Consider the following 19,879-nt stretch of genomic DNA (forward strand, 5'->3'; position numbering starts at 1 on the left):
TTCTTCGATGTTATTTATTTCCAAAAGTAATTAAATTCAAAACTCATTAATTAGTTTAATTAGGGCAAGTTATTCATGATGATCATTTCGTTTTAGTTGGATATAAGATGAGCGAAGCATATACGTATTTATAAGGTTCTAGCGCATAAACATTGGTCGGCATTTGATAATTTTCACTTCTGTTATTTTAGTAGTTTGATTCGTGATGATTTTTCCCGATGATGATGTACATGGGTCGGATGGGACAATTTTATTGAGTGTCTGAAAGCAATAAAACATTTTTAATGAAACATTTCGAATTCCGGCTCCAGAACGGTGTGTGTTTTCATCACGGTTTCTACTTATTTAGTGTTGAAGGATGAAGATGATTTTATTTAACCTTTCACAGACGACATCATTATCCTATACAGTTATCGAATCTGTTCCTCTAGATCAATTTAGAAGTTCCTCTAGATTTGATTGTAAACAGATTGATAAAAAGCATAGGCTACATTAGGTACAGTTCAATTTACTATTGTCATCGTTGTCGATAACAAGTGACACAGCCGTCCGTAAAAGGTTAAGAATATGTGTAAGCCAAACTTCTGATGATTTTTGGTTTTCGTTTAAACAAACCAAGAGTCTTAGTTTTTTGATGGTTTGCCCAGGATACGTTTAATTAGTTAAGTGCGATGAAGTCATTCAAATTATCCAAATGCTCTTTAGACTAAAAAAAAAGTCATTGAAAGCAGCTCTCAATCCACTTCCATTTTATAATTAGGGATTTTTGTATTCAAGTAACTTCGTGTGACATAACCAATCAACGGTTCTTACGAGTGGAAAACCACTAGTGGATTTAATTGGACATCACAGATACAAAAATCGGATTAAAATATTTAGGTCAAAGGGCATTACTTTCTAGTTAAATATGTGGGGATTGTATACCAACTGGGAACACTTATATTAGGGTTCGGGTTAGGATTTTCAGGACATTCAGATTTTAGAAGACTTGAGAGTAAAAAGTCAGTTCTAAATGATCTCTTTCACAACAAAGGGTTTCTGCAACTCTTTAGCAGAAATGATTTTTAAGCACCAAATTGATAATTTGCTGTTCAAGAATACCACATCCCTATTTTCTAGAAAACCTTTTGCAAAATTTCTAGATATTTCGTCTATTTTCTAAAGTTTTTAAAAATTTTAAAATTTAAAGAATTTTTTGGAAATTGTGGAAATTCTAGTTGATGGTTGGCAAATACTTTAAAACAAAAAACATTTTGACAAACTTTGAGGTTCTATTTGAAAACAATAGTTATTTCCATAACAAAGGATAAAAATATGAAAAGTAGAGTTTTCGTGTGATCCGAGGCGAAGCCGAGGTCAATAAACACACGAAAACGAGTTTGTTTGCTAGAGCTGGTATTTTGCCTACCCATTTTTATCCCAAATTAATTTGTTTGCAACAATGGTTCAAAATAAGCTGAGCTCGGATTAAGATAGAATTTTAGCAAGATCATTGACTATGGAGAGCTCGAGGTTCTTTGGTTCAAATCTCGTCAGGTAAATAATTTTGTGTATTTCTCATCTCTGATTTTATTATAAAAAACAATTGCTTTCGCTATGATGTCACCACATTTAAATTTTTCTTTTGCAATTCGGAACAAAAGGTTTTGAAAGATTAAAATGTAATCTCTCAAGGACCTAATGAGTTTGGATTAAATTAAAGTAATTCCCCTCGGAACTAAATTTTAATTCCAAAAAAGATTCAGTTGCGTACCGTCAATCCTTACAAGATTAAAATCTAGTTCCTTATTTCTATCTGTGATGTCAGTGGAATTTTTGGAATTAGAATGGAATTAAATTGTGGGATTAAAGTGTGGGATGGAAAATATTTATTAGTGGCTTTTCGTTCGGATTTTTACAATTCCTACAATTCTACAAAAATGAAGAACCAGAATATGTGGGAAGTAATTCACTACAGCAGCGGACGTCAGTGAAATAAGGATGAGAATTTGCCTCAGCTGATTTTCACCTGGTTCATACCTTCAAACAAGACTGCCTTTAAGTATAAGTATGAGTGATATCGCCAAATCTTCAGGTGATTGGGGAACAAGCGGTCACCAATTTTAATGAGTGATAGCTCGTTGGATTCGTCTTTCAATTCTAGGAAACACGTATCTTTTACTTTTTCTAAAAAAAAAATTTGTTTTCTGTGAAAAGCGTTCAAAAGTGAAGACATATCAGAGGGTACCGAAAACAGTTTTTCGACAATAACTCAAGAAAAAATGATTTTAAATTGTTGTAATGTTGTACGAATGTCGGCCTTGGAAAGATCTACAGGTAGAGTATACGCACCGCTTGGTGCGAGTAGATCCACGAGAGTTATGACTAAAAATGTCGGAGAGTCCGCCGTCTCTGCAGCTTCGATGTTCCACGGAACCGATTATGGGGTGTTGTAGCTGGCCTCACCTACTATCGTTGCACATATAAATGAACCCAGTACTTTTGTGCTGCAAGCCCACAAAAGTGTTGGAAAACGAGTTGGTGCCAAAATGCAGATTTTTCCTTCTTTCCGGGGGCTCTACAGCTGGAACAGCATCTGGAACGGTACTAAGGCAGTCATTTCGTGACATAGCGACGCACTTTTGTATTGATAACGTAAAAGAATAGTTGACGATAAAAAATGACTGCCATAGTACCGTTCCAGATGCTGTTCCAGCTGTAGAGCCCCCGGAAAGAAGGAAAAATCTGCATTTTGGCACCAACTCGTTTTCCAACACTTCTGTGGGCTTGCAGCACAAAAGTACTGGGTTCATTTATATGTGCAACGATAGTAGTTGAGGCCAGCTACAACACCCCATACTCAGTTCCGTAGAACATCGAAGCTGCAGAGAAGGCGGACTCTCCGAACATTCACTACATTTTTAGTCGTAACTCTCGTGGATCTACTCGCACCAAGCGGTGCGTATACTCTACCTGTAGGTCTTTCCAAGGCCGATATTCGTACAACATTACAACAATTTAAAATAATTTTTTCTTGAGTTATTGCCGAAAAACTGTTTTCGGTACCCTCTGACATGTCTTCACTTTTGAACGCAGAAAACAAATTTTTTTTAGAAAAAGTGAAAGATACGTGTTTCCTAGAATTGAAAGACGAATCCAACGAGCTATCACTCATTAAAATCGGAGGCCGCTTGTTCCCCAATCACCTGAAGATTTGGCGATATCACTTATAAGCAAGTATAAGCAGGTTCTTGCCTATATTTCACTGACATCCACTGTACAAAAAAACTCTAAATTCTCTATTTTCGAGAATTTTGCGACAAACTTTTGTAAACTTTAAACTATCCAAAGAATTAATTCCCATATATTGCACTCTGAAATGTGTATGTCGATTGGTTTAAGCGAAAAAATAGAGATGAAGTTAGAATGGATTGAAAGAAATACATAGACCAATACTGCGATGAAGAGAAAGCTACGAAAATAACCGTAGAACTACGATTCTACATCTAACAAAAAGATCGATTTCATTTTATCTCTCGTAGACTAGGCGATAATGAGCTAGAAAAGTTTGACTTCACATGACTGTAGCTGGCCAGCACCTATGGCTTCCTTCATATCCTTTATCGTTTAGTCGAATCAAATCCGAATCTCCCGTAGAGAGATATCTTTCGAGTGGTGAGACAGAATGATCGCATGAAACTCCCGATAGAATGGATAGACAAAAGCTCAACGCCTAGACTACTGTTAAGATCATGAACGCATGCCATATTGCCATACATACTCAAAGAAGCTTCCAAGAAAACTAAATGTGAAATCAAAGTCGCTAAATACCAATTTCCTTCTACGAAATTATTATTTTGATCGAACAAATTATAAAATTTTTAAAATTTTTCATTTTTTTAAACATAAAACGTAGCCGAAAATCTACTACCTCGAATGTGAATGACGCATATGATTTATGTGTGTGTGGAGGTAGTGTGTGCGTGTATTTGTGTCTGTCTATTTATCACGAACAAACACATGTTCCTAACAGTTTCTGTCTTTTACGATTTTTTATATTTCGTTTGGCGATTATCGTCGATGGTGTGCCAACGCGTGACACATTTCTGAGTCTACGCTTTTTTCGTGGAGGCGGAATCATATATGATTGTTGTAATACATACGTTGTTGTAGTCGTTGTCACACTGGTCTTGTTAGGCTTTTTGTCAGTTTCATTGGTCGAAGATTTAACTGGAACAAAATTTGGAGAAAATTTTTGTTTCACACTCGAAACATCAAGAGACAACTAAAGAACAGTCGTACCTTTCTCCTTTGAGGATGCTAACTCTTTCGATCGATTCGAACTTCTGGATCCAGAAGCTCTTTCACCGTTGGTTAAACGAGATGAGGATGACGTCCGATGATGGTCAAGCTTTCTCTCTAACTTTCTTTGTGACTCTCTGTAAAATCGGTAAAAATTGGCAATTCGGCTCTTCGTTCTTCTTCAAAGAATTTCTCAATGACTAACCTTTCGTTGGCAGTTTCTTCGGTTCCATTGCTTCGTCTAATTCGTCGTGGTGCGACAACTATTGCTCGGACATCTTCAACTGAATTTTCATGCGACGAAGAATTCGTTTGACGGCTGGATCGACTTCCATGGCTTGATCGTAAATGTGCCTCTCTGGAGCTGTGACCATTCTGTCGTGCTCGGACATCTTCAACCGAATTTTCATGCGACGAAGAATTCGTTTGGCGGCTGGATCGACTTCCATGGCTTGATCGTAAATGTCCCTCCTTGGAACTGTGACCATTCGTTCGACTGCATTTGCTAGCATCTCGAACGGACTTCGTACCCGACGATGTACGTGTTAACGATTTGTGTGACGATTGGACACGATGAGTACGTCCGGCCGATGAAACACTTTCCGATGACGATGCGGATGATACACGGCTCAACGGCTTGATTCGAGTCAACGTTTCGTTGAAGCCTCGGGATACTTGAACGGCCTTCGATTCCATTTGTTTCTTCGGCATTTTCTCTTTTTCTTCTTCGATGGTGTCGAACGGCTTCGATTGACGGTGCCGTTTCGGAGACTTCTCCTTTTCCACACGCTTCAGAAGTGCCTGGGGTTTTGAAAAGAAAGTTACCTTTGATCGGAAACCGTCTACCATATCTTGCCGTCACTTACATCTTTCGCAACCTCATCGGCTTCCGCATTTAATTCCTTCAAAATCATCTCATCCCGCTTCAAATCCAGCTTCCTATCATATCCCTTCATCGCCTTAACATTCTCATAAATTGGATTGTTCGTTTCGGTGCTAATTTTACTTTTATCGATCGTCGATTTCGGCGAACGCTCTACATTTGGACTATGATTTATCAACAAGTCTGGTTTATCGCTAGTTAACTTGCCATCATGTCGATTCTTGGGCGATTCGTTGGATGGCTTGTTGTTGTTTCCAGCTGTAACATTCAGTCCAAAGTACGAAAGTTCGTGCTCTTTGAGCTTTCTGGCTCCATTAGCCGGTTTGAATGATTCATTTTTGCTTAGGATTTGCTTATCTGTAAATTTGATGGTGAAATTTTTGCGTGGATTGTCGCGCCTAAAAGGAACCGGTTCGGAATCGTAGTCACTGGACTTTGTGTCTGGGGATTGGTCTAAGAAAAATGAATATTCAGATTGGACTCGATTAGCCCTACATGCCATTAATGGTTACCTAGAACCGGAACCGGAACGAAAGGACTAGCTCTCGGTTTCGCTATTGGAATCTCGATTCTTTTGCTCCCTTCGACCGGCGAATGCAATGTGATCGACATTTTGTTTGAATTGAATTGCTCTTCTGAAAAACAATTCCGTTAGAAAATGGTCTGATGAGCAACCAAACCCGTTTCAGGTGGAAGCGGTGCCACACGAGTGCCTGCTATGTAGCTTACCCAAACACCTACGACTCACCTGCACTATTTTCGTGTCCGAATTGTTGATGCTGCTGTTTGATCATATTCCGCCTAGCTTTCATTCTGCTCCAACTGCCCGAAAGCTCAGTCGTATATTCGTCCGGCTGATTCCTAATTCCATTCAAATGACTGTCTCCGACATCACCACTTTCTTTACCATTTTCCACCGACTGATCGGCAGCCTCATAGATCCGTCGCAGTTGTGACAATTGCAAACTTAATTCAGTGGACGGTCCAATTTTCTTTATTCTCGGCGCCGCAATCGGTTTCCTCACATCCGATGCTTCTTCCACATTTCCACGATTGTTTCTAATGCTCTTCGCGCTGGAATCGTTTTCGAAACTGATTGCACTCGATGCAGCGTTCTCTTCCTTCGAGTAGTCTTCGAATAAAATGCTGGACGAACTGCTGGACTTTGATGAATTCAAACTGGAAACGAGCTTGAATGATGAACCGAGTCCGAGTTCTTGATCGCTTTTCAGTGGCTGTTTATCCGGGGTGAGGGAACTGCGATCGCAGGCGGATAGACTCTTCATTGCTTCGTCGAATTGCGTTGCCGATTTGATCGTTTTCATGATCAGCGACGTTGATTTTAGATCGTTTGACTGGGAATGGGATAGAACCGGTGATTTGAGCGGTTGAACCGAATTATCATGGGATGGTGATCGACTGTTGCTCGATGGGATTTTATCGAGCGCTGAAAATTGAACAAAAAAAATTGAAAATTTTTTAGCGATGTCACCCGTTGCACCTGCAGTCTTTCGAAAATTATCTCCAATGAACTTTGTTGCAGTAAAACGGCTCCACTTACTTTGATTATCCCACGAAAAGTTCACCGGGGAATCTGAGTTCAATTTAACTTTAGTCGAGTATCCTAATGCTATGGGCTGCTTCACGTCGTCTTTCGTTTCGTTTCGGGAGAAAATGCTTCCATCATTTTCATCTGAAAGCAAAACCAAACAATTTTCATTGATCTCAATGTCGGATCACCACCAAACAACGTTACCATTTGACTTTATAATATCACTGCCAGTCGGCTTCAGTCGTACTCCCCACAATTTCTGACTACTTTCAATGTTCTCACCCAAATGGTAGGGCCTTGGCTTGATTGGCTTATTTTTCAAAATTCCTCGCAACGATATCTCATCCAAATCGTTGTCCTCGTCGCCATTGATCGTACTGGTGGTAGTGACGTCATCACCTCCGGTTTGCCCGTTTGTGAGTACTTTCACTTCGCTTTCGATTGGCTTTTCCACATTTCGATCGAACATTTTCTCATCGCCGAAATGCATTAGTGGACCAGTTGGGGCCGTTTCCATTGCCGAACTCGGTGCACTGATCCGGCGTCGTCTTCGGAAATTATTTGTTGACGGCGGTTTTCCGTCCGTTTCCACGATGTTCACTCGGCCGGACTCTGCCGCAAAATGAACTTCCGTTTTGCAAAATTCGACGCGTTTCATGCGACGACCATTCTCGTCCAATAAATTGCTGGACGATGAGTTCCATTCCTTCGAATGCAAACCATTCAGATTGACCAACGTCTTCGAGTCTTTAACATATTTCGTCTCGTCAACGGCTATCGAATGTCGCTTGTTCTCGTATCCGTTTTCATCATTCGGTGATAGACGATGGTCACTTGTGTCTCGATTCAGCAGAACACTGCTGCTGTTGTTTTCATTGTCGCCCAGCGTTATGATTGTGCCCCTGGGTTTGCTATTTTCCATCGACGACCAAATATCACCGGATCGTCCCAGTCCACTGTCGGTTGATGATTCCATTTTAGACATTTCCTTACCATCAGCTGGCATGTTTTCGAATCCATACGATTTTCTGCGCAGGTGCCAGTCGGTTAGTGCTGTGTTCGTTTCGCGATATTTCACTTTCGCTTCCGAACTATGCAAGCTGGGCGAGGATGTGTTAATTTCGTCCTGAAAGCACACAGACATTAAAATTGCATTTCTCTGAACGGCAGAGCAATATTTTTAGCATTTACGTTAATACTGTTAATTGACTCGACCGGTGAGGCTAGAATGTCGTCTTTATACAGTGACTCATCGCTGAGCCTTTTCAATTTCCCCCGAATATCTCGCAGTGAATCCGCTGTAATGAATGAAGCTTTCTTCACACTCTTACAGTTCGTTTCGTTTCCATCGTCACTACTAGGCGATGAAAGTTTCAATTGTGTAGGCTTTAAGAAGCCGCTGCTGAAACCGCTTTCGAAGTCTCGCTTAATTTTCGAAATGTTCACTAAATTTGCTGGAAGATCCGTAGGTCTGGTACTCAATTTTGGCATAGATTTTGGATATTGTAATGATCGTCGGATTTTGCTGACTCGTCTCCATTCCATAGGTTCGTCATCGTCGGAATCCGACGAGTTTGCTCGTAATTGTTCCAAAGTAACGTCTTCGGTGGATGCACTTCTTCCCCTTTCGTATCTAAGAGACAACCGTCATGACTATGGTATGTGAATCTACAAAATCAGAGTACGAACCCGAACGGTGACTTTCCTCCATTCCAATTGGTTTTGAATAACGAATTGGATGAGTTTCTGTCGTTCTGGAAGAAAATGTTTTTTTAAGAAAAGTTCGTCGGTAACAACCGTTGAACGTACAACTAAACTCGAAATATTCGATATTGATCGATTATCGTTCGAAACTGTTGCATTTGTATCATTGTTACCGCTCATCGATAATATCGAACGTCTGGATGACGACGTTTGAATCGTACTTGATCGAACCACCTGCAGTGATCCGGCTGTTGTGCGTGCTTGTAATACCTCTAATTCCTTTCGTTGTGATAACTGCGTACCATTCGGCGTCGATACATTTTGCGAGTCTATCACCTGAGAAGTGGATCAAATTTAATGAACGGGGATGGTATTCGTGCAGATCAAATGACTCACTTTCCCGTATTTATTGTCTGACCCGTTGTTCCATCGATCCGCTTCTAATCGGCCTGTTAGCAAGGCACCAGTGTTCGGGTCTACTCTTTGCCATTCTCTTACTTCTCTTTGGAAGGGCGAGGATGAATTTTCCATCATTGCAACCTCCATTTCAGATGATGTTCTGGATGGTATAAAAAAAGTGGAAAAGTCAGTTTATTTTTGGCCAAATTGGACACTGAGTATTTTGTGCGTTCGGTTTTTATGATTGCTGTATGTCATCTGTACTTCTAGCTTGATGAAGCGATTTATATGATTAGTTAAATGCAAAACATTAGCGAATTATAAGGAAAATAAAATTTCATTCATTTAGCACCACTTTTAATAGGATCCTCCTATTAGGATGATGACGTCGACAGAAGTAAGTTTTTATAGTTTGGAGGAAAATTTGAAAAAGTTTCGAAAATTCGGAAATAGTAGCAAATCGCGACTTTAATCATTTACGGTTATTATTGCATGCATCGTAACGATGACTAATGTTGATTTCGAGTGGATTTCGAGTGAGATGATATTCGAAGAAAACTCTTTGTCAGTCAAAATAAAATCCTCAGAAAATTGAAAAATCCTCAAAATCGAAGAAAATTCTCAAAAGCTCCTCAGAAACCTAAAATAAATTCCTTCGAATCCTTTGTCAACGAAATGTACAAATATCCACTGTGCGCTTCGATAACTGTGGTATTAGACCAGGACCAGGGCCACGATTCTCGTGAATTTCAGAATTCGTAACCTGACAGTTGTCATCTTAAAGCTAAGACTGGTCTATACAATTTGTATCACGAATTCTTAAATTCTCGACGATTCTCGTATTTTCGTAACTCAAATATTCGTAACTTGACAGTTGCATGTATAAAATCCCATAATAACTGTCAAGTTGTCAATGTTTCGAGAATCGGCACCCAGGACATTTTTTTAGAAACAATTTCTATCAATTTTTCAGTGGACGTCATTGAAATATAGTCATTGCACCTCAGCTGTTTTTCAGCTGGTTCAATCATAGAAAGAAAACTGTATACGTTTATACGGGTGGAACAGCTACATGAACGCGCGTGTACACTCGTATAAAGACGTTTTATCTGAAATTGAACGGTGTAGCATCATACAAATACACTGTAAAACGAGCCATCAGAACAGTCGGAGCGTTTGCTGCGACTGAGCCCCGTACAAACCCGTATATCTATTGCGTACGTGACCCTAGTGCGTCTGTCACCCTACTTTGACCGTAAGCCTATTGCGCCGGTTAATGTAGTTAAAGTAAAATTATTATGAAATGTGTACATCTTACAAATTGCGCATAGCGCAATTACGAAGCCCCGTACGACGTTCCTTTCAAATGAAACAAAAATTTCAAATCGCCCTAAAATTTTATTTTTTTGAAGGGCCTAGTATCGGCCTCAGTCCGAGGACCCAAATTTAAATTTTTTTTCAACTACATTCTATTCGGTGTTCGATTATCTTTCAAATGAAACAAAAATTACGAAAAACGGATGAAATTTACTCGAGTTATATGTAAAATACACATAGGGCCCTAGTAGCGGCCTTAGGCCGAGGACCCAAATTTAATTTTTTTTTTCAACAAAATTCTATTCGGCCTTCGATTACCTTCCAAATCAAACAAAAATTACGAAAAACGAATGAAATTTACTCGAGTTATATGTGAAATACACAAAGGGCCCTAGTAGCATTTCACTTCTAAGGCGGTCCACTCACCCGATTTTAACAAACTTTTTTTTCCTGGATTGGTATTGACAATACCTATCATTTGCCGTGTCATTTACATTTCCATCGTTTATTTTTCCATAAATATCACCAAAAGACCTTAAATCACTTAGGTGGCCCTAACTCACGAAGGGCCGACCCGAATATGCCCATCTTCGAACTTAGCCTCACTATTTCGACTATCTTTCAGGGAAAAATCGGATTTGATTTACTCAAGATATCGACGTGACGGACAGACAAATTTTTTATTGCGGATTCGTCATCTATGAACATAGGCAAACATTTTGCCCTTACCGTCTGCTTCGAATTCCTTCAATTACACACGGCATCGTAATCCTATAAGCCCCTTTGTACTTCGTACGGGGCTAAAAATTCGGAAATCTACAAAATATTACCCTATTCGGCAGCTGTCACTACAATCACTCATGCTTGCAGTTCGAGAGAAAATCCTTTCTAAACTTCACTGGCTTAAACTATACAATCGTAAAAATGGTTAAAGAATTTTCTAAGGAATTTTTAGAAACTCTTTTTTAAAAAAAATTGACCTACGCACTTTTCATGTCGCAAGCACTATTTCCAGCTTCCAAAATCCTTATAAATAACTTGGTATAAAAACAAAAAGTACCGGTTCCTTGGCCTCGCTTTAGATAAATAAAATTAACAGGAAAACTGGTCTTTTTGACTTTCTATCTTTTATACAGAATGTCCCTTAAAAGACAATTTTTTCCACTGTCGGTTTTCCAACTAACATTGCAAGAATTCAATCAACAGTCACTTCCTTTTAAGAAAAAAAACTCCGAAAAACAGTTTCGTTGAAAAACAGCACTATGGAAAAACTCTTTCTGTTTCAGTAGACACAAAATCAACGCTGTCAACAAAAGTAAAAACAAATTATGCTGTTGAATAACAACCACATGCAATTAGCAGCAAAAAAAGAGAGACTTAAATCTGAAACCTTGACATTAAATAATTTAATATAATTAATAAAAATAAAAGTTTAAAAGACAATAAAGCTTTTCATACCACGCACACCACATGATTATACCAACTCATTCCACTAAATCTGTTTAAAAATTTATAAACAAAAATTTTGATGTAAAAAAAATAAATAATTTTTTTGTAATCAACCAACGGCAGCATTATTTAATTTACACTTCCTTTCGACCAATGTCTTTTAAGTGTAGCTATTAAATCTTTTTAAACAAAAAATAAAATAAAAACGAAAAAGATTTGACATTAAATTGATTTATACAATGGAAGCATTTATTTTATCTGTTCCCGCTTTTAATAAGTTTTGTTCAAAAAAGGAAACTTTTAAACAATTTCAAAAATTTATTTGTAACCTTGTGATAAATGTAATGATTCTGGGTGCCATTTAACATAATTATTTCCAGCGAATTTAAATACCCGTCACACCACACAGTGTCTCGTTAGCATGGTATGGGGTAAATGATTATGAGAATGATCCAAATAAATTTATTTTCTTAAATGGTTTTGTCCAGTGTGGCGATTCTATCTGAATATGACGGTTGATGATGTAAATGATAGCACTTTAAAAAAAACGCTCAACCAAACGTGAATTACTATTAAAAATGAAATCTAATTTAGATTTCTTATCATGCTTGATTTTATGTCATCTTTTGTTGTAAAGCTTATTGCAATGTAAATCCCTACACAATAGATCATTTTCATGACCTTGTAAACGTCAGACACGATCCCAACTGTCAGACATGTCGAAAAATATCGAATGAATTGAACGAACGATTTTCATACAAAAACCAGTAAATTGAACGCAGTTACCGTCAATTTATTGAGGTTAAGGACTACTTGACGAAAAATTAAGTGGGGTTATGTTGACGAGTACCGTATAATGAAAATGATCTTTTCGATCTTTACCTAAACTAATGCCGCAGGTAAGGGTTAGAAGTCAACTCGACAAAACAACACTTTCCGCTTTATTTGACCAACTATCGAAGGAGAGTGCTCGTTTTTCTTTATTAGAAAATTATTGCCATTCTCGTCTTCTCATAGAATAGTTAATTGCATAGCTGGAGACGAAAAGTCCGAAAGACGAGTTTTACGAAAACTGATTTCGTCAGCCTCCGAATATTTTCTATGTTCATGCTAGAAGCAGTGCTGTGCTATTTGACATGTGTGAAGGCAAAGGCTCTCTACCAGGTAGAGAGCCTTTGGTGAAGGTCATATCCGCAGTCGAAAACAATAACAAACAGAAAAAAATTCTTAACTCAGTGACAGTGGCAGATAAATTTTCTTGCTGGTCTGTTCCTGAACATTTGCCACTTTGCGACGCAGATTTTTTTGGTAAAATTTTGGTTGTTTCCAGTCAAATTTTTTTTCGGTAAAAATTATTTGGCAGATGATGAGAAAAACTAAGCCAGCTTGTTTGAACTAAAATTGGGTGTAAAATTTAATTTTTGCGTAACGAAGCTGAAAGCGTCAACTCTAGCGATATCATTCATTTTAGAAATTGTACTTCAAAGACTGCGTCTCGAAGAGATTTTTGTTGGGATATCAGTCGTTTTAGAAGTTTTAGAGCACTGCTTTTTATAACAGTTTATAACAAAAATTCGAAAATTTGACGAAAATCGAAAATTTGACGAAACCACTTCGAGGCCAATAAAACAAAATTCTGGTTTTTCCTGGGGTAATGGCGTATCACAATTTCATTTTTATGCCCACCCTGAGGTTCCTGCAAAATTTCATGGAGATTGGCTGACTAGTTTCCGAGATCGTCCGTCGATAGATAGATAGATAGATAGATAGAAACATACAGAGTAAGTTGAAAGATTTTGATTGTTTGGGAAAAGTCAATTTGCTGTATTTTCTATAAAAAATTCCAATTTCAAAACTATGTATCTCCGGTAATTTTAAAGCTACATTGTCGAGTGATAGCTCGTATTTGAAGCGCAAATAAGATAAAATAGGATTTGTGGTGATACAGGCCAAGGGAAAGAAACTTAAATTCTCGCCTATATGTAGTTGCCGCGTCTCAAAAAAATTTCTTCGTTCTTTTTTTGGAAGTTAGACTGCGTCAAGTCCTCCGCTAACGCTCCGGACATGATATAGAAAGGGTTTCAAAACGTTTTCTGCAATAAACGAATATCAAAATCCAACAATTAGTAGAAAAGATACTCTCTGCATATTACGCTTCGTCCTCCATCGCATCGAATTCTTATCGTCATTGTCATAATGAAGCGATATGAATCGTTCAATCGTTAAAAAGAATTCTAATGATCAAATTATTGTAATGAGAGTGGAGGATTATCGTTTATTTAAGGGGCCGTTCATAAATTACGTAACGCTAGAGGGGGGAGGGGGGGGGTATGAGGCAAGCGTTACGGTTCTAACAAAATTGGGTCAAACTTGACCCTTTTAGCGTTACAGACCCGGGGGGGGGGGTCTGAAAAATGTTGATTTTTGCGTTACGTAATTTATGAACGGCCCCTAATTACAAAAAGATAAAATTGTCAACACTCTGAAACTGAATCAGTTGTCGATTTAAGCGAGACAGACGAAATGGAATCATGTGTGAATAAAATGGTTAATTCGACATGATTACGAATATTTTAAAATAATTAAATAAAATTTGCAATAACAATTCTCGAGCGAGTCAGCGACTTTTCTAAACATTTAATATTCCTGTGGGCAGATAAAACACCTCGTTTCGATATTTAATTTTTGTATTAAAAAGATATATTAAACGGAGAATAAATCTCATAAAATTATATCTCTCTACGGTCGGGTGGTGTAATGTGAAGAAATTGATTTTTTTTTGTATTTAAACATCAAAATCAATTACTTTTAGCAAAATATTGTAAAAATGTTCATTCCAATCGGATTGGTTAAGGTTTGCGCTTTTTTAGGTATTTTTTCCATAGGAAAAAAAGACCTATTGTGGGCACTTCATCTGTCCGTCCGTCCGTCCGTCTGTGTCACAAATCAAATGTGATTGATAAAAGTTAGAATTGCAATGCTACTATGAGCAAACCAACACCAGGCAAATCAATTGTTATTTGTTATCTGGTAACCGATCGCTCATAGCAGACATTGCAATTTGAAAGTTTGGTAGTTGTTGGTAGTGGGACCCCGAAAATATTTAGCAGCAAAGATGTTTCTTACTCGAGAGACGCACACCGACTGACGAAATTACTCTGCCTGCTGGTCTATTTATAAATCGAGTATTTGGTAGTTGACTACCAAAGTGGTAGTTGACTACCAAAGTGGTAGTTGACTACCAAAGTGGTAGTTGACTACCAAAGTGGTAGTTGAGTTGACTACCAAAGTGGTAGTTGAGTTGACTACCAAAGTGGTAGTTGAGTTGACTACTAAAGTGGTAGTTGACTACCAAAGTGGTAGTTGAGTTGACTACCAAAGTGGTAGTTGACTACCAAAGTGGTAGTTGAGTTGACTACCAAAGTGGTAGTTGAGTTGACTACCAAAGTGGTAGTTGACTACCAAAGTGGTAGTTGACTACCAAAGTGATAGTTCACTACCAAAGTGGTAGTTGACTACCAAAGTGATAGTTGACTACCAAAGTGGTAGTTGAGTTGACTACCAAAGTGGTAGTTAACTACCAAAGTGGTAGTTGAGTTGACTACCAAAGTAATAGTTGAGTTGACTACCAAAGTGGTAGTTGACTACCAAAGTGGTAGTTGACTACCAAAGTGGTAGTTGAGTTGACTACCAAAGTGGTAGTTGAGTTGACTACCAAAGTGGTAGTTGAGTTGACTACCAAAGTGGTAGTTGAGTTGACTACCAAAGTGGTAGTTGAGTTGACTACCAAAGTGGTAGTTGACTACCAAAGTGGTAGTTGACTCTACCAAAGTGGTAGTTGACTCTACCAAAGTGGTAGTTGACTCTACCAAAGTGGTAGTTGACTCTACCAAAGTGGTAGTTGACTCTACCAAAGTGGTAGTTGACTCTACCAAAGTGGTAGTTGACTCTACCAAAGTGGTAGTTGACTACCAAAGTGGTAGTTGACTACCAAAGTGGTAGTTGACTACCAAAGTGGTAGTCACCGACTGATGAAATTAATAGGCTCGCTTGCCTATTAATAATTCCAAAATTTGGTAGTTGAATACCAAAGTGGTACTTGAATGAGTACCAAGCTAGTAGTAAACAGAAATTGAAAAAAAAAATGAAAAAAGACCTCACCAGGCTTCAGCCGGTCTATTCTTGTTTTATTCCTTTTCGTGTGTTACTGTGAAAATAAAAGTTTCTTAAGTTGGTTCGGTATTGATTGAAAAAATTTGATACCACAAAACTGAATGGATTTTTGTTTTCGTTTAGTTTAATGTGGGTTGGGATATAAAATTTTCTTAGCCGTACACACTCAATATAATCTGAAAAGTTATATTAAAATATACAACAAAAATAAACAAAACAGAGCCGTCATATTGAAATGTCTCTCCGTGTGCCTCTATACAACAAGCGAGTAGGTTTCGAAAAGATTAAACAATTTTTTTTCGGTTGTTATTCGTTCATTCTTCTTACATTATGTTTCTGTTGTTGGAGAGTCTTTTTCAACTTCTTGTGTTAAATTCAACATTAGCCAACACACGGGCCCGCGTGGTGGTGTATAAAAATAATAAAATATTTCTTTCGATCGAGTAATGCAACTCACATTCAATAAATAGGTTTTTGTTTTCTGCCTACCTATTAAAATTTAATTGGAAAATTTTTATAAAATTATTTTGATCGTAAATGGAGTGGAGATTGACAGAGACATATGATTTACTATTTATTAAGAAATTCTCATTTTGGTGAACTGCATACAATGTAACTTTCATTGAAAAAAAAAAGTTTTTTTTTTCCTTCATTCAATTTCGGTGCTATGAATAATTGTATGACCAAAAATGAATGGATTTTGACCGCGCGTGAATGCATTACCATTTTTGATGTTCGGTACATTTTTATGATTATGGGAATTGTAGAATCAAACATGTGGTGAAAATCTGGGTGGTAAATAATTATGAACACAAAAAAAACAGTTTTTTATTTGTTCACTTCCTTCCCAGCCTCATTTAATCATTTTTAATTCAATTTTTATGAGTTTTCGTTTGGCTCGAAATGGATATTCCCATCTCTTCAATCCTTACCTTAAACTAGCAGGTGGCAATCATACCAAAGCAAAATGGTTGTTTCTCAATTTCGCATCTAATAGCACCAGAGGCCAATATAAATGGTATAATACCTACACTCTAAGCAACAGTTTCTTGCAAGTTCGGCGGTGTCTTATGTAATGTCGAATGTCTATTATAATAAGCATTCAATTGAGTTTTTGCCGACGAAAATAATTCACTTTTTTTTGCACCGATCAGAACTAATGGAGCAAGACTGATTTTCCCTTAAAAGTCTTATTTGAGTTGAGGCTTTGTTTTGTGCATACATAAACATTGCTACAGAGTTGGTGTAGTTTGTCAGATGTTCATGTTCTTGTCCATAATTCATTCGTCCGACGTGGAAGAATGTATGCGAATGACACATAAATAGCGCAAGAGGTTAAAGAAGTCATTCAGGTCAGATCGACTCGTCACTTCGTATTTTCTTTTAGAGGAAATTCCTCGGTTTGAAAGTGAAATAAATTACTCGAAATCTGAACCATCTGCTAACGACAACAATGTGATAAAAATAAAAGATTTTCTAACGTTCATTGACTAAATTGAGAAACAGATCTATTGATTGAACGCTCGTCGTTTGTAAGCGCAGTTTAGTGAATTTAGCGAGGGAAAATTTTCTAAGCTTCGTCACTTTATTGCTCCTGTTTCCTATTGTAGAAAGATTGTTGGCAGATTTTACAATAGGTTTAGTTTCTAGGCTGTCTTCCATTTCCTTATTGAACTGACTAACGTGATATGAAGACAATGAGTGTGTCAGAAAATCAAATTTTGATCAGGAACACAGCACTGCTTCTAGCATGAACACAGAAAATATTCGGAGGCACTCAAATGATCCAAAGCGGTAGCTCAATTCAGTGTTCATGCTAGGAGCAGTGCTGTGTGAGCGATGATTTTTTCGGAGTATTTCTGAGGTCAAGAAAATGCAAAACAGTAAATTGAATCAGTAGTTACACGTCAAAACGGCCACTGTCGTATCATTCCCGTGTAGAATCGTCAAACTCAAATCGCCAAAAAAAATTCTTGGCGATTCTTCACATTTTGGCGATTCTTCACACTTTGGCGATTTTTCTTGGCGATTTATCATTTTTTAGTGATTTGGTAATTCACCAGAAAAAATCGCCAAAGTGTGAAGAAACGCCAGGAAAAATCACCAAAATGTGAAGAAACGCCAAGAAAAATCGCCAAAGTGTTTAGAAACGCCAAGAAATGATTTTCTTGTTTTTGCCGTGGTTTTACATTTTCCAAAATCTTCTTGGCGATTCTTCACACTTTGGCGATTTCTCTTGGCGTTTTTTCACACTTTGGCGAATTTTCTTGGTGTTTCCTCACACTTTGGCGATTTTTTCCAGTGAATTACGAAATCACTAAAAAATGATAAGCCGCCCAGAAAAATCGCCAAAGTGTGAAGAAACGCCAAGAAAAATCGAAAAAGTGTGAAGAAAAGCCAAACAAGAACGAGCGCGTGGCGGTGGAGAAGGCAGATGGCCATCTGCCTTCTTCACCGCCACGCGCTCTTGTTTTTAGGTCTTTTTTCCATACGAAAAAAAGACCTATTGTGGGCACTTCATCTGTCCGTCCGTCCGTCCGTCCGTCCGTCTGTCCGTCCGTCCGTCCGTCCGTCCGTCCGTCTGTCCGTCTGTCCGTCTGTCCGTCTGTCCGTCCGTCCGTCTGTCCGTCTGTCCGTCCGTCCGTCCGTCTGTCCGTCCGTCCGTCCGTCCGTCTGTGTCACAAATAAAATGTGATTGATAAAAGTTAAAATTGCAATGCTACTATGAACAAACCAACACCAGGCAAATCAATTATTATTTGTTATCTGGTAACCAATCGCTCATAGCAGACATTGCAATTTGAAAGTTTGGTAGTTGTTGGTAGTTGGACCCCCAAAATATTTAGCAGCAAAGATGTTTCTTACTCGAGAGACGCACACCGACTGACGAAATTATTCGGCCTGCTTGCCTTTTTATAACTCAAATATTTGGTAGTTGACTACCTCGGTGGTAAATTGCAATGCTACTATGAGCAAACCAACACCAGGCAAATCAATTATTATTTGTTATCTGGTAACCAATCGCTCATAGCAGACATTGCAATTTGGTAGTTGTTGGTAGTTAGACCCCCAAACTATATAGCAGCAAAGATGTTTCTTACTCGAGAGACGCACACCGACTGACGAAATTATTCGGCCTGCTGGTCTATTTATAAATCGAGTATTTGGTAGTTGACTACCAAAGTGGTAGTTGACTGACTACCAAAGTGGTAGTTGACTGACTACCAAAGTGGTAGTTGACTGACTACCAAAGTGGTAGTTGACTGACTACCAAAGTGGTAGTTAACTGACTACCAAAGTGGTAGTTGACTGACTACCAAAGTGGTAGTTGACTGACTACCAAAGTGGTAGTTGACTGACTACCAAAGTGGTAGTTGACTGACTACCAAAGTGGTAGTTGACTGACTACCAAAGTGGTAGTTGACTGACTACCAAAGTGGTAGTTGACTGACTACCAAAGTGGTAGTTGACTGACTACCAAAGTGGTAGTTGACTGACTACCAAAGTGGTAGTTGACTGACTACCAAAGTGGTAGTTGACTGACTACCAAAGTGGTAGTTGACTGACTACCAAAGTGGTAGTTGACTGACTACCAAAGTGGTAGTTGACTGACTACCAAAGTGGTAGTTGACTGACTACCAAAGTGGTAGTTGACTGACTACCAAAGTGGTAGTTGACTGACTACCAAAGTGGTAGTTGACTACCAACATGGTAGTTTACTAATACGGATGTTGTAGATATGTTTACTGTTTGAGAGCTGCACACCGACTGATGAAATTAATCGGCTTGCTTGCCTATTCATAATTCCAAAATTTGGTAGTTGAATACCAAAGTGGTACTTGAATGAGTACCAAGCTAGTAGTAAACAGAAATTGAAAAAAAATGAAAAAGACCTCACCAGGCTTCAGCCGGTCTATTCTTGTTAGCCATATATGTGGTGTAATCTCGCACCCCATTTTTAAACTATCTGTCTGAGGGTAGCTCAACTTTTTTCGCGCCGCGCACATATATGACGTAAATTCGCTGGATGAGTTTTCCTAAATTTTCACTAGCACTAAATTTGCTAAAATTTGACAAAAAATGCATGCCTTCGTTTGAATAGAGGTTGTTTAAATTCAGTA

At 38.2% G+C, this 19,879-nt stretch overlaps 1 protein-coding gene across 3 annotated transcripts in view; it reads right to left on the reverse strand.

The window, feature by feature from the left end:
* The window catches only part of LOC119084610, a 25,683-nt gene continuing 5,804 nt past the window's right edge, over positions 1–19,879 (reverse strand). The window contains exons 2-15 of one of the 3 annotated variants that reach the window (XM_037194676.1): positions 8,817–8,979; positions 8,526–8,756; positions 8,406–8,470; positions 7,908–8,349; positions 6,921–7,842; positions 6,726–6,857; positions 5,913–6,611; positions 5,677–5,799; positions 5,372–5,617; positions 5,148–5,317; positions 4,487–5,082; positions 4,282–4,418; positions 4,143–4,209; positions 1–261 (exon numbers count right to left, since the gene is read on the reverse strand). In XM_037194676.1, coding sequence (XP_037050571.1) covers positions 183–261; positions 4,143–4,209; positions 4,282–4,418; positions 4,487–5,082; positions 5,148–5,317; positions 5,372–5,617; positions 5,677–5,799; positions 5,913–6,611; positions 6,726–6,857; positions 6,921–7,842; positions 7,908–8,349; positions 8,406–8,470; positions 8,526–8,756; positions 8,817–8,966 — 4,059 coding nt within the window. In that variant the 5' untranslated portion in view covers positions 8,967–8,979 and the 3' untranslated portion in view covers positions 1–182. Of the gene's footprint in view, positions 262–4,142; positions 4,210–4,281; positions 4,419–4,486; positions 5,083–5,147; positions 5,621–5,676; positions 5,800–5,912; positions 6,612–6,725; positions 6,858–6,920; positions 7,843–7,907; positions 8,350–8,405; positions 8,471–8,525; positions 8,757–8,816; positions 8,980–19,879 lie in introns of all 3 variants that reach the window. The other 2 variants (XM_037194674.1, XM_037194673.1) reach the window with 2 other exon arrangements.

This window comes from Bradysia coprophila, unplaced genomic scaffold (genome assembly GCF_014529535.1).
Source record: "Bradysia coprophila strain Holo2 unplaced genomic scaffold, BU_Bcop_v1 contig_87, whole genome shotgun sequence".
Lineage (NCBI taxonomy): Eukaryota > Metazoa > Arthropoda > Insecta > Diptera > Sciaridae > Bradysia > Bradysia coprophila.